The 26,045-nt window shown below is 52.6% G+C and overlaps 1 protein-coding gene across 1 annotated transcript; it reads right to left on the reverse strand.

Annotated features, from left to right (window-relative positions):
- Window positions 1-2,728: 2,728 nt before the first annotated feature.
- FAIM2 (Fas apoptotic inhibitory molecule 2) lies at window positions 2,729-21,267 on the reverse strand. The gene is made up of 12 exons (XM_014955710.1): window positions 21,012-21,267; window positions 19,273-19,453; window positions 16,245-16,348; window positions 16,044-16,108; window positions 15,008-15,061; window positions 12,324-12,374; window positions 11,799-11,838; window positions 11,293-11,330; window positions 10,086-10,173; window positions 9,094-9,189; window positions 7,283-7,336; window positions 2,729-5,585 (listed from the first exon to the last, which is right to left on the reverse strand). The coding sequence occupies exons 1-12, from the start codon at window positions 21,024-21,026 to the stop codon at window positions 5,436-5,438; spliced, it is 936 nt and encodes a 311-aa protein (XP_014811196.1). The 5' UTR covers window positions 21,027-21,267; the 3' UTR covers window positions 2,729-5,435.
- Between the last annotated feature and the right edge of the window lie 4,778 nt (window positions 21,268-26,045).

Raw genomic sequence — 26,045 nt, forward strand, 5'->3', positions numbered from 1 at the left:
ACGGGGAGGGCGACAAGCGACACCGCCGCCCTCCCGCTGCCACCAGGCCCGCGCAGCCCCCGCTGCCTTTACCGCAGCCTTTCCAGGTTCATTTGAGTGAAAAGGAAGATTCTTCGAGGTTTTGTGTGAAAACAGCCCGTCTCTGCCCCGTGGCGCCAGGGGAGGGCGAAGGGTGATGGCTCCAACCACCTTTGGCCCTTTGCCCCGGCGTTGCCATGGCGACGCTGCGGCCTAGCGAGGGGGGGCCGCAGGCCTTTTTGGGGGGATCTTGGGGTGACCCCCGCTCAGGCCCCCCCCCCAGAGAGACTACCCACCTCCAAAGAATGGTGTCAAATAAAGCCAAAAATTTCATTTCAGCTTTCACTCGGTGCAGGCGTCAAAACCCACCTGAATCTGGGCAACCCAACCTCAATCAGTTTCCCTATTTATAGTTTCCTATTTATAAATGCTTCTACAAACTTCTATAAAAACGTTCTTTGCAGAGATACGTGTATACTTCTATAAATCATGTCTAAATGGTATTTAAATCGCATTTAATCATGCATTTGCCTTGGGATTGCCCAGGTCCCCATAGGCAGGAGGTTTTACAGCAGAAGAAAATGAAAGTTTGTGGTTAAAAGAAGGAAAGGGTTCGCACAGGGAAGGTTTTAGGGTCAAGTTGACACAAGGAACCTGGTTTGAGACTAATTTGTCTTCTAAAGCTTGGGAAGACTGCACTTTTAGAAGACTCCAGGTCTGAATTGGGGAAAATACTTACTTTATAGCCTGCTCTGGGGTGTGGGATTCAAGGTCTCAGGGTTTTCGAGGTGTGGGGATGAGGAGGAGCAAGATCCAGGCACTTGCCCCAATCCAACAGGGTTATTTCGTACCATGATGGGCACATTCAACGTAAATTAGGAAGTTTGGAGAGGGCTTCTCTCCCCTCTCTCTCTCCCTTGATGGCTGCCACCCTGAGAACTCCTTGCTCTGGTGCCGGAGCCCCGAGCCCTTCCCTTCCTCCCGAAGCCCCAGCGCTTGCAGGGTCCCACATTGGCTGTCCCTGCTGGGGGGGACCAGCCTCCTCATCATGGAATGGTCTGGGGATGATCCTTACTGGGATCGATACTGGTGCTTTAGTGTTATTAATGTTAATAATCTAGTCTTATGCTATTAAATCTGTTTCTATTTCAACCCTAGGGTTAACTTGTCTTTCCCCAATTCCTCTTCCTGGGTCGGGAAGGGTCATCAGGTGATAGGAAAAAATACCTAAACAACAATAAATTGTTGTGGGTTCCTTAAACCGTAACACACAGGGAACCTAGATTTCATTTTATCCTGTGGTTATTTTTTTATCACCGGGTGAAGAGCAGAGGGCGCCAGCAGCTCAGAAATGCGGGTGAATGACTCCTGCCTGAATCAGGGCCCTTTTTCCATTGGGTTCTCACTGTGGAAGAAGGAAGAGGGGATCAGCAGGGATCCCCGGCTCCGTGGCATGGCCTGTGCCAACTTGACAACAAGAGGCCCTCCTCCCTCAAAATACCTCAAGCACGGAAGGCAGAAAGAAGTGCAAAAGTGAATAAAAAAACTTCCCTTCTCCAGGCAGTGGAATTCAGGTTTTTTGAGGTCTCCTCTGACTCTCTCTGGCTGTATTTAGGATCCCCAAATTCCTGTTCTGTTTGCCGTAGGCACGGGAAACAGCGCGATCCGTTCCTTTTTCCAGCATCCTTCACACCCTGATGAATCTCTCCGTCCACTCCCTTCTCCCACATCCCTGCGTCCTACCGCTGAGTGGTCCCACTTCCATTCAGTCAAACGAATTTTTGCCCAGTTCCTCAAAAGCCAAGTGTTGCAATTTGACTGAATCATCAGCCTTTTATCCCTTTTGCTGTAATTACAAGAAGAGCTAATGATGCCTCATATAAATGCTTGTGGCCACCTCATTGTTTGAATGGAAATGCTCCACTCCGGTTATTTTTCCACAAAAGCCATCCCGTAGCAGAGCATTATCCAGCAAGACTCAGGGCAAAATCTTTTTATTTCCACAGAAAATATGAGTGTGGCCAGGAAAGACCATTCTGGCCGTACCACGCTGTCTGGCCACGCTTCTTAGGAAAGAGATCCCTCGCCTGCCTTTTGGGTACAGCTCCTTCCAAAGGGCAAGGATCCCTCACAACAGGATGCTGCAGCTGTGATTTCTCTCCCCAGAGAGCTCTGATAGTCTGGATGAATCAGCCCTTTGGAGCTGATGGAGAGAGATAGGAGTTTTCACCTCCCAGCGCAGGGATTAATTTAGATCAGGTGAATTGCTCTCCAGAGGCATTTTTGTTACCCCTAAAGAAAGCCTAGTACATCAGGTTGCTCTCCAGAGAATGCCCTCTGAGCAGGTGCCTTGCTTACAACACTTGCTTATCCCAACTTACTCATGTTTTTTTAATCCTTTGGCTGCTTAAACCAAGGCTAAGAGACACCCAGATCCTCAACCAAGGAGCCCCTTGGCCCTCAGGTCTCAAATACTCCTGGTGCTCTCTGCCCATGCTGGAGCCATGTGCATTTTATCACATCGTGTAGGATGTGTTCCTTAGTCATAACCAGAGAAGGGACAGCCTCATCTCCAAAAAAAAACCTGGGGCCATGCCCCATCGTGCCACAAACTTGTTTATGTTTTCTGTTTTAAGGGGAGGAAGCACCAGCTGTACCACCAGCCCTTCCTTCGGCTGCATTTCAGTAGGGGCCACCTCACAACAGCAACAACAGTTTTGCAACAATTTATTAGCAATGTTCAGAGAAAATACAAAATCCTATTTACAATGAAATCATAAGAACAGCCGAACAAAAGAAGCAGGGGGGGCGTTACAGAGCCAGGATCCGAACGATGCAGACCTCAGATAAAGGACATCCACAGGGAGGAAGAGAAGCAGCCCCGCACCTTCCCTGGGGAGATGGTCGGGGAACCCAGGAGGAACATGCCTATAGCTACATCCCACCCCTCATCCTGTGTCACTCAGCCTTGTGAGGACTTCCACCTTTCTGAGCATCTACATCTCACTCACTGCTTCAGTCCAAGGGCTTCCACTGGGTCTGGCATGGATGGGCTGCAAGCCACAGGGCCAGCACGGGAGGAGGACAAGGACACATGCAAGAAGGGGAGGGCAACAAGCCATCCCCACTCAGGTGGCCTGGAGATGGGGCAGGGGCCATGCGAGCTTTTCCCCCACAGGAGCAAAAAGCCAGGAGGTACCAGCAGCTCAGGCAGCGGCAAAGTTACTCCACACCAGAAGGAAAAAGAGCAAGAGATCCAGAGTGGGCTGCAGATCCACGTTCTCCTCCCAGGTCCCAGGGTGTGCAGGGCCACTACAGAGAAGTCCCAGTGCAGAAAGGAGGGCTGCAGAGCTCTGGTCTAGATTGTCCTCCAGAGGAGGAGTTTCAGGACTACTTCAGAGTCAGAACTCATCATGTAACTCCATGTTCCCTCCTCAAAAGCTGGAAAGCAGAAGTACTTATGGGCCTTTTGCTGTGAGCAGAAAAAAAAAACCAACCCCAAAACAGAAGGCTACACAGCCAGTCTGCTAAGATACTTCAGAAGTGCCTGCATGGATCCAAGCCAGAAAAATTCCTCTTTAAATTCCTATTTCTTAAACTTTTAGGGTGTCTCCCATGCTGTCCCTTGCTCAGACATTCAAGGCCTGGGTTTCCTCTCTATGATGCACTGCAGAAATCAGTGGGTCATGAACTGTGCCGTCATCACCTAATAATCTCCTTTATTCCTTAAAAGTGGGGCAGTGTGGGGGGTGTGTGTTTGGTTTGGGGGTTTGAGGGACTGGGAAGGTAAGGCAGAAAGCATCAGCTGTGCTCCTGTGTGATCACAGACAAGGTCAGTGCAGCCACAGAGGGGCCAGAGTGTTTTTTAACTCTCTGCACAGTAACTTTCCTCTGCCCAGCTTGGGGCATGGAACACGTGCGGGAGGAGGATACGACATGTGAAGGGTAAAAGCCAGGGCAGCAGCAGAGGAGGAATGCGCAGGACGGAGCATTTTGGCATAAGCCTCTCTCTAACAGGCAGGGATTGCTAGAGGCAGCTCAGTGACGCACTTGCCCTGGCATTCCCAAAGAGATTGAAGATATGGGTTTCTATCAGCAGGAAGGATCACTTTTTAAATAAAAGCAAAAGGCCTCTTATCTCCACCTGGAGCTTTACAGTTAGAAATTAGCCAGCTAATCCCCAAACCGGGGAATGCAAGCAAGGGGAAGATGGAAAGTTACCCGAGCACTCGGAGGCATCCAACGCTCTCTCTGACATCCCCATTTGGGAGAGCAAAACCAGAAAATCACCAGAGCAAGAGGTGACATTGGTGTTTGCTACAAAGCAGTGCCCATTTTGATCAACAGACCTTCACCCTGGCCTCAGTCTCTGCCTAGTAGCCACTTAAAACCATTAATCTCAAGCAACCAAGACCATTCTGTGAAGGCATCGGATCCTCATGATGGATTACAAGAGCTCAGCTGCCCATGTCCCTCATCAGGAGGTGCCTGGCTTTGCCTGAGCTCTGAAACTCAGCCTCTTTAATCTCTTTTCTGCCAATAATTCTTACATGGGATCCCAGCCCTCCCAGGTGAGGAGCCACACTTCAGGGAGAACTGACACGTGTCCCCCTCGGGTGGGGAGGTGACCCCACAGCCAGAGGTCCTGCTGTCCCGCTCGGGGAAGGAAAGAAAGTACAAACTCAGCCCCACTGCCAGATGCAAAGGGTACAGAAGAATTCTTCCTGCAGGGACATTGGGGGTGTCCTCAAAGAGGCTGCACATCCTGACCAACAGGTTCCCTTGTGCCTGCAGGACCGATTGCTGGGACACCCAGACTACATGAGCCCGTGCTCTGCATTTCTAAAAGCAGGTACTATCAGGAATACATCTCTGCAGAAGCCACAAGGCTCCAAACGAACGCAGGAGAGAAACAGGGGGTGCAAGGATTTCCCTAGCCTTTTTTCTTTGTTCAGCTGGTTTTCCTGCCAGGATCCCAGCAAAAATTCCCTGCTCTCCTCCCCTTCATGTTATTTTCCTCCTGGCAGAGCTGTTCTCAGCACATCAACATCCCATGGTGTACAGGACTCAGACAGGCAACTCTGACAGCCTCTGGGGAAGAGAAGATCTTGGTCTCATGCCTCCCAGTCTCTGGTCTGGTTTGATCTCAGGAGGAGTGGAGGGAGCAGAAGAGACATAACACTTAAGCCCTGCTTTGCTTTCTGGGTCACAAAGGCCTAACAGCATATATACAAGCTGCATAAGGAACCCAGGGGCTTTGCTCAGCTGATAGAATGGAGCCTGCTAGTGGGCCAGAAAGGGTGGGTTTGGTTTTGTTTGGTTGGTTTTGGTTTTTTTTAAACCCTCTTTTGCTCTTCTTTTAATATTTTTCAACACTTGCATCTTGCCAGCAAAGAGAAGATACTGCCTTGCTGCACTCACTCCTGGCTGGAGCCAAAGAACTGGAGGAAGAATGAGAAGATGTAGATGATGTCCAGGTAGATATTGAGGGCTCCAAAGATGTATTCCTCTGGGCTCAGCGAGTACCGACGGTTCCCCATCAGCATCTGGGTATCAAATGCCAGGAACTGTGAGGAAAGAGGAGAAAACCCAATGACAGTCACATGGAGATCTGGCAGAGAGGCAAGAAGTGCTCTAATGGCAGGAGTTCTCTCAACTGCTTTACTGTACCCAGGATAAAAAGGCAGACACTTTCTGTGGGCTATAACCGTGATTTTAAAAGCTCAGAACAATGCAATGAACAAGCTGCAACATTCCTCTTCTTTCATTTCACTCTTGATAGTCAAACCCTGACTATTACTCCAGGCCTGTTTCCTTCATGCTTTTCCCCCCCAAGGCTCCCCCTCTGCTTCATCCATCCCAAACACGTCCCAGGATCAGCGCTGGAGCAGTTCTCCCTGTTCCTCCTCAGCCAGTCCCTAGACTTGTTATTCCCAGACTTCCCCCAGTTCAGAAACACCTCCCAGGTAAGAAGGTGACCTGGACCCAACATGACATTGCAGCAGCCGCAACACAGGAGCAATAAAGAGCAAGAAACCCCAAATCTTGGGGCAGGGGGAGGAGTCACAGCACTCACAGGAATGAACATGAGCTACGAGGCAGGCTGGTGGCCCAGCTGCAAGAAAAGCTGTGCCTTGTTGCATGACTTCCAGCTCAAGATCTTCTCCCATCTCACCTTTGCTCTCTGTTAACCTAGTCCCACCAGAGCCACCTCGGTGGGGAGCTCTGCAGGGTGTCTTTGCCATCGCCTGGGGTCAGCTGCCACCTCTGCCCTCCCCAGACACCATCAGGCTGAGCTGACAAGCCTGGCACAATCGGCTCCACCAGCTGAGGTTCTGACTGAAGTTTATGGGGTAATTATAAGATGTTTAGCCTATTTGTATTTTACGGAGCAGTCTTTAATCATGAATCACGGAAGAAATACCCGAGCTCTCTTGAAATGACTCTATTATAGCTAATAAATGAAATTGCTCAACTGCTCTTATTCACAACGTGCCCAATGGGCACCGCCTTGAACCCCAGGGCAGCCCTCCGCCTGACCCCCACCGAGGCAACGCCAAGCATCTTCCCAGACAACTCCCACACCGGAATGGCAAGCACAGCACTGCTGGGACTTGCTCTGGGAAGAAGCTGGCAGAAGGGACCGTTGGGGAGCAGTCAAAGGAATGAACCCAGCCTTTTCACCTTCCTTGGAGGAGCTGCCCAGCTCCAGGGCTTTTCCTGCCTGCAGCGAACCTTTCCTAATGCCCCTTAATCCCAAACCCTGGCCTCTCTCCTTCTCTGCCTCTTCCAGCCAAGCTCACACCCAACCCTTGGCCCACTCCCACTCAACTGGCCCCAACTTGACTTTCCTCACTTCTGCAGCCTCATTTCATCCCCAGGCTCCCTTTGAGCTCTGGAGTCCGGCTCCTGCCCCTGTGGCCAAAGCTTAATCTCTGCTTTTCCCACTCTGGGGGTGCCTTTTTGCCCCGGCCCTGTAATACTTTCTGCTGTTCACACCTAGTATTGCGCATACGGCATGGGTTTGCCGGTCTCACCACGCTCTGCACCGGCACCGTCACGTACACCAACACCTTCTTGAAACAAGGCTGAGGTCACTGCTGTAATTGCTATTCATGAGCCACCTGAGGATGTGGAGCTCTCTGCAATCCTGCCACTTGCTCTTCTTCTCTCCCCCAAGCAGTCTTCATGGTTAAAAATGTTTACTCCTCGCTTATTTTTCCTGCTGGCACATTCCCAGACCCCACGACCAGCACCCACTTACCATGGTGAAGATGATGGCACCAAGCAGAGCGTAGATCGCGTGGAGCCAAGGGACCTAAAGGAAACAAATTTGTCAGCCAGTACCTGGGAGAAAACTGGTTAATTAGGACTTGACACAGAAGGGCTTAGCTCTGGTGTGAGGGACACAAGTCAGGGAAAGCCCTCTAATAGCCCAGGCTGGACTCGTTCCATTTCCAGCTCCATGCAGTCTCTGCTGTTGAGCTTTTCATGGCAACGAAGAGGTAACCGTGCCTCAGTTTCCCCTCTCACTGTGGTCTTTGTGGCTTATAAGCTCCTAGCTCAGGTCCTGGTGTTTCCGAATCACCTCCTCCAACACAGCTGCTGTCTCTGTGGAAGCCTCTTAGCCCTGTGCTGATGGAAACACATTGTGCAGCAGCCTCAGGTGTTTATTTAACCAGACAAGGGCGATCGCTCTGGAAGAAACACCAAATGCTTCTCAGGGCCAGACCCAGCTTTAGTTAACAAGTGTAACTTCAACACGTTCATCTGCTGGAGTCACAGCAGGAAATTCACTGGAATTAAGCCCAAATCTCGACCCCTGCCCAGCGGCACGCCACGCTAGTGGAGGAGCTGCCTGTGTTCCAGGAGAAGGTGCCCACACGGGGAGCTGATTCAGTCTGGAGATCGCAGCCTGCCACCCCGGAGAGACAAGCTCATTACCAGCCGCCTGGAGCCACGCTTATCTTGACAAGCTGCAAGATAAAAGAGCAGTTGTCTCAACAGTTTAATGGCAGCGGCTTGGCACCACAAGCTGCTTCACCCTCAGGTTTTTGCAGGAGGGAGAGATGGATCTCCAGCCAAGGCAAGTGCAAAACCAAGCTCCTGGTTTAGGAGCATTCGTCCACCAGACCAGCTCCAGGGCTGGTACCAGGAGGAGCGTCTCCTGCAGGTCTGGCTGGTAAAGCATGACTCAGGTTCCCGGAGGAGCCCAAGAAGACATGAAGGATTTGGAGGTCACTTAAAGGCTACCATGATCAAAGCCAGGTGCCTCCATCTCCAGGCAGGTGATTAATGGTGGCTGCACGGCCCCACACACCTTCTCTCTTTCATCAGCAGCTCCCGGGGTCTGTCAGGCTCTCGCTTGAAAGACAACTCACCTTATGAGACACTCTTGGATGGAGACCAGACACTCAGTGCTGCCATGCCAAACCCTTGATCAGGTGTGGCCACAAACCGCTCCGAGGTTCCAGCTGGGCACGGCCAACGCCAGCTGGGACCTGGGAGGCTGAAGGAAGTGGCTGGACCCAAGCAAGGTGGTCAGTCATCATCAGGACTTGTCCTCTGGAGTCTGGATCACCCTCCAGAGGGGCTTATTTCTGAGAAATTTGAGCCCCAAGTATTAAATGCTGCAAGACAGTGCCGGGTGTCGGGGTGAATGCAGCCAGGTCTGGCCAGACAGACAACCCACTCGTCCAGAGTCCAAGTCCTGCCCTGAATCTGGGGCAAGAGTCCTGTTTCATGCAGGGCAACCCAGTGCTTTAATGTGTTCTCTGCCCTGGTTTTTACTGGAGGGGAAATTGAGGCACGAGCAGGAGCTGTGACCTGCTGTGGGGTCACTACACAGCTCCAGGAACAGAAACAAAACTTCCTCAAGCCCCAGGCCAGCGCCGTCCTACACCCTGATATCTGATTGTCCAGCCACCAGGCAACAGCCACCCGGTCTCGCCTGTTCTTTCTGCTGGTGTTTCTGCACGTTTTCAGGCTGGGCCACCATGGGGACACACAGCTCCCAGCCTCACACCGGGACTGGTGGCACTGGGAGAGGAAGGAGGGGTGCGGGTGGTTACTCACTTGGCCGTAGGGCAGTATCACAGCCAGGATGATGCCACCAAAGAAGAGCACCATGAGCATCACGAAGAGGACACCCTGGCAGGAGGTGAAGTCGAACTGTGGAGGTGGAGAACATCACATTACCAGCACGGAGAGCTGGAGCAGGAGGCAGGGAGGGAAGCCCAACCTCCCCATGCCCACCACAAGGGACCACCCTAGCAGCACACCCACCTTGCTGTCACAAAGCAATTGCTTCAGCTGCATCTCAGGTCCTACAGCCCAACACCCAGATGTAGGAGCCAAATTCTTACCCTACCCCCTTTATTGCCACAGGCAAGAACTCGGTACCCATCACACACCTGAGATCCTAAAGCTCATCCTACACCTTTGTGCCACTGCCCTTCTGCACCCCACAGCATAATCCTCCAAAAAAATTATAGCAGCCTATAAGGGGGCATACAGGAGAGCTGAGGGTGGACTCTTGATGAGGGAGGGGAGCGATGGGATGAGGGGGAAGGGTTTGACACTGAAAGAGGGGAGATGGAGCCGAGATGTGGGGAAGAACTTGTTTGGTGTGAGGGTGGTGAGAGCCTGGCCCAGGTTGGCCAGAGAAGCTGTGGCTGCCCCATCCCTGGAGGGGTTCAAGGCCAGGTTGGAGGGGGCTTTGGGCAACCTGGTCTGGTGGGAGGTGTCCCTGCCCAGGGCAGGGGGTGGCACTGGGGGGGCTTTAAGGTCCCTTCCAACTCTACCCATTCTACAATTCTATGAAAAAACCCCACCCCACCACCGTACATTAGCATCCTCCAGCCCCATCTATGCCCCGTACACATCCCTCACCCCAGCATCTGCCCTGATCTTCCTGTAACCTCCACTTTACATCCCAGCAGGTTCCTGCTGCCCCCAGAGCCCTACAGACCTGCCCCTTCACACCTCACCCTGGAGCTGCCTTTCCCTGTGCCCTGCCCTGCCCCTGGAGATGCTTCTCCCGGAGGGACTGACCAGCACAAGCTCACCTTGCTCTGGAAGCTGAAGATGGTGACAGACAGACACACCAGGGCCGTGATCCCCAGACACAAAAGGACCGACTTGGTATCGTAGTAACTGCAAAATTCACAGCAAAACCACTTTTTTCAGTGTTTCTCACAGGGACAGGCAGAAGCTTAGCAGAGCTGTACAGGGAAAGCATTTCCTGGGGACATAAATGGCACTGAAATGATCGATGCCGCCCTCCCCCCCAGTCCTGATGTAAAAAGAGGATAGAAAACACTAAAATAAGATTAGATGGGTTTTCCTCCTGCTTTAAATAGAAGAGGGTAGGCCTGAGGGCAGGTCTATGCCTCCTGGGAACTCGAGAGCAGCAAAGATGGGGGCTTGCTATTAAAAAAAAAAAATAAATATCTCTCTCCCTCGACAGATGGAGAAGGAGGAGGATTCAAACTGGGAGGTAATAAAAATAGAACAGCAAATGTCACTGCAGCACAAGGAGAAATCAGAGAGCTGCAGCCACTGGTTACCCTAATGATGGGCTCCTAACAGGGGTTGGGGTCTTGGAAAACTGGAGGGATTTGAAGAGGTAGAGAGACTCTAATTCAGTCTGGCTGCTGATTTTAATTGCAGCACTAGGCTCAGCCCTAAGAAAAGCCAGTCCCCACTCTCCCCTTCGGATTGATTTGAGAGCGATATCACGGGTATTTTCCCCGAGTTGCTGAAGCCATTAATTTCTTTGTCCCAATCAACACCCACCGGCTCATCTGCCTCATCACCAGGGCCCCACGTGAACCAGGGCTGATCTTGTGAGCAGACTGGAACAGGAAAAACACAGGCAAGAGGGAGGAGGCTGTAGACTGCAAAAAAACCCACAAAACTGCTGGAAAAAAGCCTCCTTGTCTGGCTGCAACCTCATCTGCTGGAGTGCTGCTCAGTGGAAAAGGTGAGATCCCAGCACGTGGCAGTCCCCTATCGCCTTGTCCCTGCCCCTCCAGGAGCCAGGAACTACCCTGTGCCATCCCAGCCGGGACAGAGAAGGAAATTTCACCGTAGGTTTCAGAGAGCTTCTTTAAAAGTGTTTTTAAAAGGGAAGGCCAGGGTTTGTGTGGCTGCTGGAACAGCTCCAAAGAGATCAGGTGGCCCATGGAGTTCAGAAGAAGGGAAAGGGTTTTTTTGGCAGAAGAGACAGGACAGAGGAGCAGAAAACCTCTAGAGTCCACGTGCTCAACCTACCTGGAGAGCATCCCAGTGAGATAAGCCATGGAGAGCGTCTGGGAGGGGAAGAGAACCACATTACTCCTGCATTCATGTCCCAGGGGAGACACACAGCAGATAAAACATATCAATTACAGCGACGATGACAAGGGCAGGGAAGCCTCTCAAACGGATGCTCAAGAGAAGCAGTTTTTACATAGTTTCTAATCCTCCAGTGATTAATATCCACAGGGCAGGTTAAAGCGAGGGCAGGCCACCACCCTGAGAGCAGTCCCACCTTCTCTGTCCCTCTACCCCTCTTGCACAGGACCCTACCCCAGCTCCTACCACCCTCTGCAGGTTTTACAGTTATTTTCTTTCTTTTCAAAAAACAGAGGCTCTCTTCTTTCCTGCTTATCACCTTCTAGTTCAATTACAGCCTCTCAGCCCAAAGGTGGGGCGATTAGAGGATGAAATTCCTGCCCGGGAGCCAATCTGAAACCCCTGCAGGGGCAGGGCAGATGTTGTCCAGATGTGCTACTTACAAAGATGCTCAGCAGGATCAGGTTCCATGGGAAATACCTCCTGCAAGTGAAGAGAGAGGGGCTGGGTCAGCCCTGCCATGGGGGGGAACTGGCAGCGCTGCAGCACACGGGAGGGGGGGTACAAGGGGGCAGTCACCCTCTGGGACTAGAATTTGGGGTGCTCCAGGGCCATGCCCCCCCAAGAGGGCAATCACCACTGTGATATTCCCCAGCAGAGCAGCCAGCATCGCCAATGACAACCCTCCTCCGCAGTATTGAATAATGAGAATTTGGGGCAATGTGACTTTTTTGCTGCAACACTTTTTGCTTTCCAGCTGCAATTTGACCTCAGCTTTTAACGCTGTGTTGCTGCAACCCACAACTGCAAACCTGAAAAATACAGCTGCCACCTCGCTCCCTACATCACGGTGTCAGCGTGACCCCATCCCACCTCCACGACTTTGTTGGCCGTGCTTGAAACCAGGGGAAAACCCTTCACCCTTCACTTCACAGGGCTGTTTCAAATCCAAAAAGAAAATATTTTACCTGGGTCCGGAGCAGCAAGCAAGAATCAAATATGTCACAAAGAAAACAGCACTGCAAAGGAGAGAAAAAAACAGTTTAGGGAGGAAAAGCTGAGCATTATTTGTTGATGCTAATGAGTTCCAGTGCTCTCCAGTGCACCATGCCAGAAGTTGAGGCTGGTGGGAAGCACGGCCATAACCACCTCTCCCTGAAGCATATTTCTGCCCCCAGCTGCCTACTTTGCTTGTGCCAGTCTGAGGTGGGAGAGCACAACCAGCCCCAAAAACCCCTGAAGGGGGGTTTTAGAGCAGAGCAAGGGGAGCATTTGGGTCCAGGGGAAATGGAGAACCCAGAGGTGTTTGTTGTAGACACCTCCTCAGTGTGTGAATCACTCATATAAAGGTGGCCAGGCCTTGCCACTCATCTCCAGGCACTTCCCAGCTTGGTGGGATCAAGGATGTGGACACCCTGGAGTGGAGGGGACAGACAAAGTTCAAGTCACTCCAGTACAAAGCCTACCCCCACCTGCTGGGATTTCATCAGCACTTAATTCAGGATTTACAAGAGTGACTGCCTGAGGCCGGAGGGAAGGTCTGGGCCAGAGAAGGGAACTGGTCCCACGTTACTGCACCGGTGCTCGAGGAAGAGTTCAACAGCAGAAGGATCCTCTGAGGTGGCTGAAGCAGCCCCAAGCCTAACACGCTGTTGCACAAGCCATCCCCAGATGACAGGAGGGTTATTTATCTCCCATGACTTGGCCCTTCAGCCAAGCTAAAAAGAATCCAGCAGCTGAGGGACCTGCTGTCACACAGCCGGGTGTTTTTCCACAGCGCTGATGGGTTACGGCCCAGCAGGAACCTGCTCCCTTGCTTTCACCCAGTGCCTGGGGTGGGGGGGGAAGAGCAGGTTCCAAGCGTGCCGATGGCTGCACGATAGCCACTCGCCTTAGGTCTAATAAATGAATGTGACGGCAAAACCCACGGGGGCCACGATAAAGGCACCAGAGATAAACCTGAGCATTGCCCTCCCACGGGGAAACCAGGAAAGCTGGAGTGGACACGGCTGAATAGATGGAAAGAAAGGTGTGGGGAGAGCAAAGTGAGCCATTGCAGTTGTCTCTCTCCTTCGCATCCCTTCTCACATCTCCTCTTCCTTTATTCCCTCTGAGCCATCGCCCCAGTAGTGGGAAAACACCCCAGGGCCCCCACTTCTTTACAGAGACGTAGAGAGGGTTGGGGTCTCTGTGTATGAAAGGGGAGACGCAGGTCAGGATAAGGACTTGGAGATCCTGAAGTGGAGGGGACAGACAAAATTCAAGTCCCTCTAGTACAAAGCCTACCCCCAGCTGGCCCAAGGTGGGTTTGCTCCTGTCAGGAGGATGGGACCAGTCTGTTTCCAGTGGTGCCCAGTGACAGGACAAGAGGAAACGGGCACAAACTGGGACATAAGAAGTTCCACCTAAACATGAGGAGGAACTTCTTTGACTTTGAGGGTGGCAGAGACCTGGAAGAGGCTGCCCAGAGAGGTGGTGGGGTCTCCTTCTCTGGAGACATTCAGACCATGCCTGGACACGTTCCTGTGCAACCTGCTCTGGGTGAGACCTGCTCTGGCAGGGGGTTGGGGGGAGATGATCTCCAGAGATCCCTTCCAACCCCATATCATTCTGGGATTCTGTGTCCAGTAAGCAACAGGAGATGAACCCAAAGGTCAAAGTAGAGCTTGGTCTTCTCTCCCTCCAAGGCACCGCTGCTTCTCCAGTCTACCAACTGGCCAAGGAGGAGCACATTATTTTCCTCTGAGGTCAAAGAGACAGGCTGATGCCAGTTCCCTTCTATTACTGCTATTTTGGGTCTTTGTTTTTTTTGTTTTTTCTTTTAGTTATATAAGCTGGTGGCTCATCTCCAGGCCTGGACACATTTCATGATTTGGATGTGAACTAATTAAAGCCAAGTTCACCAAGCCTCATTCACGGACAATCGCTTCGCACACTCTGCCTGCTTAATTAGCAGCACTAACACAAGCGGCATCCAGGAAACCAGCACAACTGCAAATAAACCAGTGCATGGAAGCACAGTTTGTGCTGCCTCCGACCTGACCTTTCAGACCAGGCTTGGCTCACAAACACCATCCCAAATTCCAGGCACCGAGAGCAGCTCCGTGATGAATATAGAGCCCCCACAAACACCTTCATCCCTCCAAATGTGTCCCTTCTCCCCTTAGCATTGCCTGCTCCCTCCTTCACCTGCTGCAGATCGAGGCATGTGATGTAGCCCCAGGAAATCTCCCTGCTTTCAGTGGGACAAACCCAAAAGGAAGCCCCTAAGGTTCCCCAGGTCCCTTTCAAGTCTCACATCTGGGTTGCTGCACTGCTTTCCCAGAAGCTCCCCAGTTTTACCCATTTTTTCCCTGCAAGCAATATTCCTGTATTTCCTCCGAGCCTGTTTTGTAGAGCAGGCAAGTCCTCTTTTTGGAAATACTTGGAGGTATCCAGTATATCTCGTGTCTTGGACTCACTTAGGTGAGACTCTTCTATCTTCTCACCTCACAGTTATCCATTAATTTCCCCAGCTCCCCCTGCACATGTATCGGGGAAATTCTTCACATGCAAGATAAAGAAGTGTTTGGAAAGTGTCTCCACGTCACCACAGCCACATCCAGAGCTGTTTGGAGCACACGTGGCTACGGGAGAAGACAGGGATACTCACTAGGAAGCCCAGTACCAGGCAGAGTGCGTCTGAATGTACCCCTTGACCGGCTCGCTGCAAGACAGAGAAAAGGGATGCTGAGCAGAAAGCATAAAAAAAAAAAAGAAAAAAGCCAATCACTTCACAGCCTGCCGCTAAATTAAACACACGGGGTGATGCGGCACGGGGTATGTGGAAAAAACAACGCGGCCAAACCTCCGCAGACTGACCAACTGGAAAGAAATTCAACCTGTCAAGTGGGAAAGCCAGCCCCACTGTTATCAATTACCCAGCCAGGCCTGCCCCGAGAAGTGATTAAAGAGCAGGAATCCTCAGGCTGACGGTGATTCATTATTTATTCTGGAGGCAAGACGAGCCACACATGCCCAAAATGCTTGGTCACCCAAGGCAGAGGCAGAGAGCACGGGGTATCTGCTTTTGCCAGGGGGGGTAACCCGGTCCCTGGCACCCAGCCCAGCCAGGATCCGATGCCCTTGATAACTCCCAAGGGAAAAATACAGCAGTTCATGCTCAAGGGTGAGCAGCCCAGACCTCTTGGCTGGGGAAGGGACCACAGCCCATGCAGAGGATGTGCAAGAAAAGAGCAGAAGTGCCAAGGGACCTCCCAGGGTTCCCTCAGTTTTGTTTTTCCATTGGAGCACTTGGGGGGGGGAAGGGGGGCAGATAACACAGGCTCCATGGAATCAAAGTTCCTAAAGCTTTAAACTCTGAAAAAAAGAGATGTCTTAAATTAATGAAAAGTAGCAGCAGTTCTCCTAAGGTTTTCTTCCAGCCCATCACTGTCAGTTTCTTAACATTTTAGAAGGAATGCCAGAAAATTTCGTGGAATCATAGAATACAATTTCAATTCAAGCCTTAAAACTGTAATTAAGGAAACGCTTTGGATATTTATAGCTGGTTATTGCCATTTAGCACCCTATATTAATTTGAAAAATCATGTATCTACACAACAGCCAACACCCCCCAAGTAACAGAAAATTGAGGAGCAGGTTGTACACAGGACAAAGCAAGCATTACTGCTACATGAGAGACCTACCAGAAGGTGAAGAAAGCCACAATAATGACAGTGACCAAGAGCTGGACCATCAGGATGGCATAAACCTGCAACGAGAGGCAGCCCATTGGCAACCTGCAGTGTCTCTGCCTCCCACCCAGCCCAGGGAGGCCACCAAACCATCACAACCAGGTCCCTCCAAGGGCTCAGAGTGGTCTCCTGCCTTCACAGGAGACCCCTTACCTTCCTGATGAACACTCTGCGCACATTCCTGTCATCCCAGCTGAAGGTCGTGAGCATCTCCGTGTCCCCTGGGTACCCGCCGCTGCCATAGCTGGGGCTGGTGCCTGAAGCAGAAGCCAGAAAGATCAGGTCCCATCACCCAGTTCCCTCCCCAGCTCCAGTAGTCTCACCCCAGTGACTGACTACAGCTCAGGAGCCCCAAATTCAAAGGTTTTCTTGTTGCCCTTGCTGGGTCACACTCTGCTCACTTCCCACTCCTGCATCTTCTTGGGACCATCTCTGAGAACAGAGCAGGGAAACCACTTCTGCAAACTCCAGCACAACGAGGACACCAGGGCTAATTCCTGCCCGTGGTAACACTGTATTTTTAATGGCAATTAGAGGGCTCGTATCATACCCTTGCTCACCTTTCACTGAACACTAAAGCATCCCCCAGAGGAGCCGTGACTCAGCTCCTCAGTCATCCCCATCGGGGCTCCGGTGCAGGATTCCCTCGCTGCTCTCTAATTGCCTGGGTTTAATCCATCTCTGTATCACATCTGATGTCACCCATGTGTCCTCTCCCATCGAGAGCACCTCGCTTTTCTACCTGGTCCATCCCCGAATCCCTTTTCCACTCAGGGAGTCAGGGAACAGCTCAGCAGCAAACCTAAATGAGGGGGAACTAACCCCAAAGCTGCCACAGAGCATGTTCCCTAAAAATCCATCCTGCCTTGAGCCATCCCTGCTGGGCTGTAATACAGGCTCTTGCTGCTGGAATTTCCCTGCAGATGGGCTAGGAGGAAAGGCTGGACCATAAACCATGAGGTTTCCCTACAGATGGAAGAGAGGAGGAGGGAAACATCAGAAAACCTCTGCGCCGACAGCCAGGGATGGCGGCAGGAGCGGGGATATCACAGGGAAGAGGCTGCAGAAGAAACCCAACGCAGCAGCTTCTCCCCACCAGGATCAGCCGCACGAATTAGATGTAGAATCAGCCCCCTCCATCCCCTGAACCTCATAAAATAAACACTGAAACCTCTATTTTCTTAGTGCATCATTGCCCTGTGCCATTCACTTCCCTTGCCAATGTCCCCTCCCGTGTCACTGCCACTTCTCCCCGCCTGAGTTTCCTACAGAACGAAGGCTTATGCGATTACACCAGCTGCACATTCGTGTCCCTGCCTGTCTCACAGATGCCTCCCCTCCTTCTCAAATCTTTTCAGCCCCGTGATACTCAGATCCTCCAGGCAGGCGGAGGAAAGACTCTCCCAAACTCAGAGGAGAGGCTGCAGGCACCAGGAAGGCCAAACTCGAGGTCCTGCTGCTGGATCTCTTGTTTTACTGGTCAAAGGCTGTTTGCTCTTATTCAGGAGCCTCATCCTAAAGATGCCCTGGCAGGAAATAAATCCCTTCTGCTCTTCTTGTGCCTTCTCCTGCGCCCCGGTGGAGATGGAACTCCTGCAACACGTCCTCCCCGCGTTCCTGCGAGATCCGTCATCGCCCACACAGGGCCAAGAGCACCCGAGGCCCATGTCCCTGGGGACACTTCACTGCCTCCTGCATCAAAGCAATCGAGGCATCTAAACAGCAAATTAGGCACCTAAATGCCTCCGAGGAATGGAGGGGGTGTCCTCCCTCCCTGGCTCATGTGTCCCCAGCATCTGTCACCTCCCACCCATAGCCGCATCTGAGGCAGCAAGACAGCACATCCCGAACTCATTATTAAAGAAAACAACCCCAAAACCATGCCACTTCTTTCCAGCTACTTCCAGCCTCGTATAAGCTGTTAGTTACAGCCCCATGGTCTGTGTCTGGGACAGGAGCCACCGCTCGCAGCGTGGCCGAGGGCAGGGAAAGGGGAGAAGCACATGAAATCAGAGGAAGAGACCAGCAGGGATCAGGACACAGCTGCAGAGAAGAAAATCCCACAAGGCTTGTCAGGGAGGGGACAAGAGATGACATCACCTAAACAAGTCCTCCGGGAAACCCAAAATACCCGCATCCTGACCCATTTGGGCTTTGCCCATCCTAATTCATCGTGACAGTGGAGAGACCCAGATGGTTGTCACAGAAGCTGGGAGGTTTCTTTATCCCCTCTCTTTCTGACCCCTGAAGGCAAACAAGAATGGGAAAAATCTGTGGAGCCACCGGGGTGTGAAGGGACACACATCTCAGAGGGGTTTAGTTTGCTCATTCCCCTTCCCTAAACATCTCCATCCCTGCAGCTGCGCCCATCCTGGATGGAACAGGCGACCAGCAGAGCACAGCAGAGGAAGGGGACTGAGCAGAGAGAGCACCATTAAATCCAGTCTCTCCAGTTCAACGCTGACGGAGCAGTTGGCCACCCCAGCAGACTTGCTTGCTGACCACTGCACCCATCCCAGCTTGCTGTTAGCCAGCTGTTCCCCTGCACTGGGCACAGTCGAGCCTTTGTCCCCTTGTCACGACCAAGCAGAAGCCACAGGCAGCACCCGGGGAAGAAAAGCTGTTTGTTTGCCGAGGATTCGGCCACACAGACGGACGCTGGAACAATTCAGCCTTCAAGTCCAGCTGCGTTTTAGCCTCCGCTGGCTCCAAACACCGGCTCGTAGCAGCCAGACCTCACTGATGCCCCGACACTGATTTTGCCAGTTCAGCAGCTTCTTTGAAAGCCAGGGTTGAGCAGGAGCTGGAGGGAGGGGGGCAGGGGCTGGTGCCTGCAGAGCTGGGATTGTGGCACCAGGACCCTCCCCAGCCCCAGGAGGTGGCACTGCCCAGTGCAGCAAGCTGGGAGAGGGGATTTTTTTCCCCATCCCAGTACTGGGGAGCAGGGACTGGAGTTTAGTCCCACCTCAGCGTGGTCTAGTGGTTGGGTGAAATGGTTTTTACGTATAGATAGAGACTTCTGTGGCTTGTAGCTACAGCTCTAGGGTGAGCTCCACCATGGACCAAACTGGGCACCACATCCCTGGTTTCCCTCTTCTCACCAAGCCTGGAGGGGGGATCTCCACACCCTTCTCCCCCCTCTGTGGGGGCTCACCCTGGCTACAGCCACAGAAGGACTTACTGGGGTCGACGTAAGCCCAACTGGGATGGAGCGGGACCGATGGGGGAGGAGGGTAAGCCCCAGCCTTCATCCCTTCTCCCGCTGTTGCCTCCTCATAGGTCGGAGGAGCTGGTGGAGCCGTGGCATTGTCCTTCTTCTCCCCTTGCCCCTCGGAGTTGGGGGGTTTGTTGTTCACAGAGAGCTGCACAAAGGGCAGGGAGGAAAAGCGAGATTAGACTGTAGAACCAGCAGAGGAACTGCCCTGGAATGGGAACCTGACAGGTCACACACACTGGAGGTCCCTCCGTTGGGTCCCAGGAACTAGAAGGACCCCCAGTAACTCCCATGAGCTGGCAATGGACCCAGACCTGCTCCCCAAGGAAGGAACATCCTCAGATGTGATTGAGGGGAGAGATGGGGGAAAAATCTGCCATGTTAAAGGGGATGAAAAATTGTAGGCAACTACATCTGAGGAGAGAGACAGCCTTGCCCAGGGTCCTCTGTGGTGCCGCAAGCTCATACATAACACTGGAAAGCATCCAAATAATTATCTGCTTTTCAGCCTACTTCTTTCTAAATTTCCCCTTAAAAAAAGAGCTTTCAGTTACTGGGCAGAAGAACCCTGAACTCCTGCATTTCCACTTGCACCCACAGTTGGGGGGGTTTCTGCTGGCGCCCAGGAAGAGCTCTGGTTTGATCCTCCAATATTTCTTTCTCCCTCGTTCCTCTCTGCCCATGCAGAGGCTCAGCCTTCCTGCTTCCCAGAATTTGGAGGTGCAGATAAGGGACTTGGGATCCCACCTCTTCCGACTATTGCAATCCCAGCCAAGAGCCAGCCTCAGGCCACCTGAGAAATTCCTTCTCCTTGGGAACATTATCCCTTTCACCTTCTAGATCTTTGTCATCCCAGGATAAGTCACAAGCCTGGTGGCCTGCCCTCGCTGCCAAAGAGGGGAGGGGGGGGTACAGCTCAGCATCAGGGAGAGCATCCCCACGGATCACAGGGATGTGGGGCTGGAACCACAAGGAGTCCAAAATGAAGCGGACGGACTCACAGCCCTGCAACAGACAGCACAGTCCCTGCAAGAAGGTCTTAAATTCAAGGTGGCATGCACCAGGAGCAGATGCAGCTGCACCAGGATAGCTCTGCCACATCCTCTGCCAGCTCATGGGGACTGTCCCCCCCACCATCCTCCATACCCTGCCCTTGGGTGGCCAATGTCACACAAGACCCCTAGAGATGCCCAAGGAGATAGAGAAAAGATGCTGCCTGCATCCAGGCAGCCTCCAGCATTGTTGTCATGGCAATGGTGCACCGTGCTGGCAGAGGATGCATTTAACCCCCCTCCCAGTCTCTGAGCATTGGAGAACCCCCAAAATCCAGAACTCCCTGGAGCAGGAAGGGGGTGCTCAGGGAGGGGGGTGCCCAGCACTGGCTACTGGGAGCACGGGTGGGAGAGACAAGCCCCTCATTGAGCTCCCTGACACCTGGGATGGGAGGAGGGAACGGCCAAAGGTCCAACAGCAAGGCTGAGCTCCGCATCCAGCACCAGCACAAACAGCCCCCAGCCCTATAACAACACAGCCCCCCCATCCCCCTCCTCTGCTGGAAACACCCCCATTGCAGAGTACCCAGCTCCCCGCTCCATGGCGATTTTTTTTGTTCCTTAAATCCCCTCCTTTCAACCCATTTTGTGCCCCCTTCCCCCCACTCAAACAAGCAGGACAATTCATCATCCCAGTGTTGGCCTCCCACCTACCTTTCCCTGGGTCATGGCTCCTTGCTAGGGATGCTGCCGGACCCTGCCAGCGGCGGCAGGAGGGAGAGGACCGAGGATGAGCAGAAACCCCCCTCACCAGGTCCCGTCCACCCCCTCTCCCAGGGTGTTTGGGGGCCAGCGGCAACGGCTGCAGCCTCCGCAGCCTGCGCTGATGCCTTCACCTTCTAGCAACATCCACGGAGACACCACGGGCGCTGGAGGGAGGACCGTACCATTTCCAGCCTGCAGTACAGGGGGAAGCCGGGAAAAAACCAGCTAAAAATGGAGGCGAGCAGCCAGCGGCGGCGATGGGAAGGGTGCAGGGGGCACAGCAGGGTCCCACGAGGGTGGGAAGCAGACACACCAGAGATGCCGAGGTTGCAGAGGGGATGGAGACGGGAGGGATGAAGGATGCTTTGCTGCAGCATCTCTCTGCCACCAGCAGTCACAGCAGCAGCTCCCACTGGCCATGCTGTGGCCAGACATGGCACGGGGGGCTATCGTGGGGGGCTGGAGGCTCCGCTGGGGCAGAGGGGGAGGCCTGAGCCAAGTTCCCAATGTGAGAGCAGGAGGGAGGAATCACACACACACACACACACACACACACACCCACCTTGGTTCCCATCCTGACCCTTCCCAGCTTCGCATGGAAGGGGGGGTAGAGGGGTTAAGGCTCATTTGCCCCACATACATTGACCCATAGAGCCCCAGCTGGGGGGCACGAGGAGGGTCTGGAGGTGTCCCAGGGCAGCCAGCAGACTGTGACCACCATGCAGCCCCCATCCCCAAAGGAATATTAACTCAAGCTCACGGAGGAGGGGGCTGAACGGGGAGTCCAAGGGAAGGGGCACAAAGAGAATGAGGTTTTACCCCCCCATGACAGGGTCTGGGGTGGAATTACAGTCTGCAGAGCACAGTCAGGTGATGACATCTCCTCTTACCGCCCAGCTGCAGGCAGCAGGAGATGGGCGGGGGGGAAGAAATTGTTCCTTTACATAGTGAAGTGCTTCACAGGGGCAGAAAATTTGTCCAGGACAGAGGAAGAGACAGACAGGACAAACACTACACAAAAACAACACACCCTCATTTAACACATGGAGAGGCTTGCGGGGAGGGAGAGATGTCTTACGCTGCGTTCCCACAGTGACAGTGGTTTCGGGCCGTGCTGGGGCCACTCTCAGGCTGGGATCTCTGCCCCTTCATCCCAGCCCTCCACATCCTCCCTCTGGTCCTTCCCCAGCCCCTTCGAGTCTCATTTATCACTTGCCATGCCATTGGCACACATCATACCTCAAGTTAGTTCACTGAGTGTATAATACAGGTACAAAAAAGGAACTAGTTTATCTGCTTACACTGCCATGGAAAAAAAAAAAAAAAAGCCCTACCACATTTCAGGCTCCCTAAAAGTCCCAGAGAAGGTGACAAACAGGCTGTCTTCAAAGAAAGGAGGTTGAAAAACCCATCCCCATTCACAGCTTCGGGGGAGAAGCCGGCAAAGGAAGGGTTAAAGGGAAAGCATGAGCTGGAAATGAAAGAATGCAGCCAAGCAATGTACAGCTGGCATCCGAACAGACCTAGCCCGAGCTATTCAATTGGAAAGAGAGGTGATTACCACAAGGACTGCAAAAACTTGTCAGGATTATTCAGAATCAATTAAGTGCCTGTTAACCGCAAGCTCCTCAAGGGCTTTCATTCTCCTCTGAGGTTGAGCAGAGGCATAAAACTGGGCAGGTCCCAAGCCAGGGAGAGAAACTCAACCCAGCAGGTGGGGTTCTCGCTGCCACCGAGCACAAGGAAACCAAACCCCTTGATCCCCTTCAAGTAGGGGATGAGTCCAGGGGTCAAGAGCCTGGAAACAGAAACTCCAGGTGATGCCTGGAGTGGTGGTGAGAAAGGAGACACCCATTTTCTTAACCAGCCCCAGAGGGAGACTCATCCCAGCTGCAGTCCCTGGCCAAGCCAGATTCTTTGGTGGGATAATGCAGGATCCCCCCCTCCATGCTCCATCCCAAGGCTGAAGATGCTTCAAAGAGTTAAAATACTGGGTCTGGAAGAGGAAAAAAACCCTCAGCAGAGAAAAGCAGCTCAACAGCCTCCCACTAAATAAAAAGCGCCAGGGAAGAGACACCAAACTCCTCCACCACCCTGGTGTCTGGAAGACCCATTCCCAACCCCTGAGCTCCCAGAGGGTGTCTCGGTCTTCCCTCACCGCCCAGCCCCAGAACACATCCAGCACTAAGAGGGAACCATTTCAGGGGGCTCTGAGAAACCTTCGTGTCTTTCCACAGCCGGGAAAATGAGCTGGGAGAGCCCATGAGCTGCAAGGCTTGAAGGGAGTCTCATGCCATGGAGATGACAAGGCTGACTCTGCCTAATGATAGCAATGAACCAACCTTCTCCACCAAAAAATCTGCTCTGAGCCCAGTTCTTTGCTTTGCTGTTTGAGCTGGAAGCTCTTAAATGTGTCAGAGCTCTACCAAAAAGGTCATTTTCTCTAGATCTTCCCTTTTCCCAGTCTCACAGGTGCAGTAGGAGGGTAAGTCCCCACCAGAGCCAGGCTCTGGGCTGTGATGCTCTCATACAGCATCGTCCCAACCCTTCAACATCCCCCAACATCAGCCCATGGCAGGCAGCCCTTCCCCTGCACTCCTCTACCTTTAATACCCAGGAAAAAAAAAAAAAACCACACCACCACAAAAACTGTCAAGGCCACACCCTGCCAACTCCGTGAGGGATTTCACAGGGATTAAAGCATCTGTGCTGAACGCTCAATCACACCAAAACTAAGGTAAAGAAAACCTGATGGGATAATTAAGGGATCTGCTGCATCAACATAGACGATGGCACACCCTGGAGCCCTCTGCAAATACGCTTTCCCCCATTCCCAAGAGGGAAAAGCTCCCACTGGCAGTGAATGTTCCGCCACGGACTTAGAAAGAAAACCCATTAAAAAAATGCAGGAATTTACCCTAGGCTTTCCAGCTGCTGTATTATCCATGGATTATTAATGCTAAATCCTGCCATCGGGCTTGGTCCCTGGATGGGAGATTAACAGGCAAGCTGTGAGCCCCAGGGCATGCCTGAAGAGAGGTTTGGAAGGATAAAAGAAATCAAAACACCCTTAATCTCAAGGGGCAAAGCCCTACCCTCATCTCCCACCCTGCCAGCATCCCAGTACAGGGTAGGCTGGGAGGTCTCCAGTGCCTACCAGCCCCAAGCCACCACCCCAGAGCTTCATCTCCTGCTCCCCAGAGTCAGTATCCTCCTTCCTGACCAGTTCATACCTTCTTGGTCTTCAAGAAGTTCCTCTAGCTGAAATCACCCTCCTGCCTTCCTTCCACTCTTGATGAGTGGAGATAATGTCCCTTTAACACACAATAGAAGGAGCCGGACAAGCCAGAACTCTTTGGGGTGGGATGTTCTCTTCGTTGGTTTCTGGAAGGAGCATCAAGCCTTGGTACCCAACACCAGTGCCTGAGCTTCAAAAAGAAACCCACCTCCCCCATCTCCCCCTTTATACCATCAGTTTTCCATTGCCTGGAAGAAAATCCTGCCCAGCTGAGCAGTTACACCTCATCACAGCCCCCCCAGTTGCTGGATACAATTAATTTAAAACCCGCAAAGGGCATTTTAATTAGAGAGGGCTCAAACCCCAGTGGTGGGCAGTAGCTGCAACTCAGCTGGGGACCATTAACCCAGTAAGCTACTGGGTTGCTTGCAGAGGTTTGCCCATATTGTGGGGCTAAGACGGTGCTAGAATTTGGGTGCTTTGAGAAACTTTGCTCTATTTTTTTCAATTTTATTTTTTTTTTCAAGCGCCTCCAGACTGCGGTGTGTGATTTCAGTGAGTCGTGGGGAACAGGTCCCAGTGGGGGAGGTTAAAAAATAAACGGAAGCAAAACCTGTGATACCCACAAACCACGTCAAGAGAGTAACAACACACGCGCACACACCGACCGGGAAAACAGACAAATATAAAGATGAGGCACTCCCCAGGATTAAATTGTTCAGCTGCTCAGGGGTGCATTTCACTCATCGCTGCCAGAAGAACATGTTCTTACCACCGTCGTGTGCATTTGATGCTGTTAAGGGACAGGAATTGCACAAGTATGCAAACCCGCCTCGCTGGGAGCCGGGGGGGACGGGATGGGTTTGGGTAACGCTCAGAGTGACACCCTCATGCCACTGTGCAGTCTCTTCTTTAAACGGTTACAAAGGAAATTTATATAATACCACCCAGGGATGCGCACAGCAATTTTTTACATTCTTAGGAGTCCACGCGATGAATGACCCGTGACCTGACGCAGCAGCCCAGGACCCAGGCAACGAGCAGGGGGGAGAGATGGAGGAAAGAGCTTTGCTGCACCTCAGAGTCCCCATTTCCAGCACTGAAACTGCCTTAAAATCTAGTTTTGTTGGTGCTATCCATGAAGGAGCCTCTGTCTTTGCCTTGGAAGCTCGAAGGTAGAAGTGAGGGGGCTTCCCATCTGGCCTGGTGATGTCCTAGGAGTAGCCTGGAGCATGTCCCTGTCCTCCAAGCCATCTGCCCACGTCCCTTCATGAGCAAACACCTTTGCATTTCCTCCTTCCACAGCTCCAGAGTTCCCAGGGAGCCACCTCCTTCCTCCCCTTCTTCTTTAGAACCACATCTTTCCCGTAACATCCCGGCACGCGTGACGGTGCTGGGCCAGGAGATTGACATCTGCCTTTTGCTGAAGGTACTTTCCTTTCCCCAAACCTGCCCGTCTCCCTGCAGATCCCTCTCCCCCCAGTTTCTCACTGGTGACCGGGTTTGCCCTACTGTTTCCTCCTGCACCAGGCTGTCCCTGTCCCACATCAGGGCTCCTGCGCTCCACGGGAACCCGAGGCAGAAGGTTTCCAGGCTCCGTGTGTGGTCTTTCACGATTTCTGGCGCCTGATGATGCTCCCCATCCTGGAGGATGAGGAGGAGAGGAGACCTGGCCCCTCTCGGATTCCCTCTGCAGCAAATTTACAAGCTCCATCAGACCAGCAAAAAGAAAGGCAGAGCTCCCC

Source organism: Calidris pugnax, unplaced genomic scaffold (assembly GCF_001431845.1).
Source record: "Calidris pugnax isolate Ruff unplaced genomic scaffold, ASM143184v1 scaffold300, whole genome shotgun sequence".
Classification (NCBI taxonomy): domain Eukaryota; kingdom Metazoa; phylum Chordata; class Aves; order Charadriiformes; family Scolopacidae; genus Calidris; species Calidris pugnax.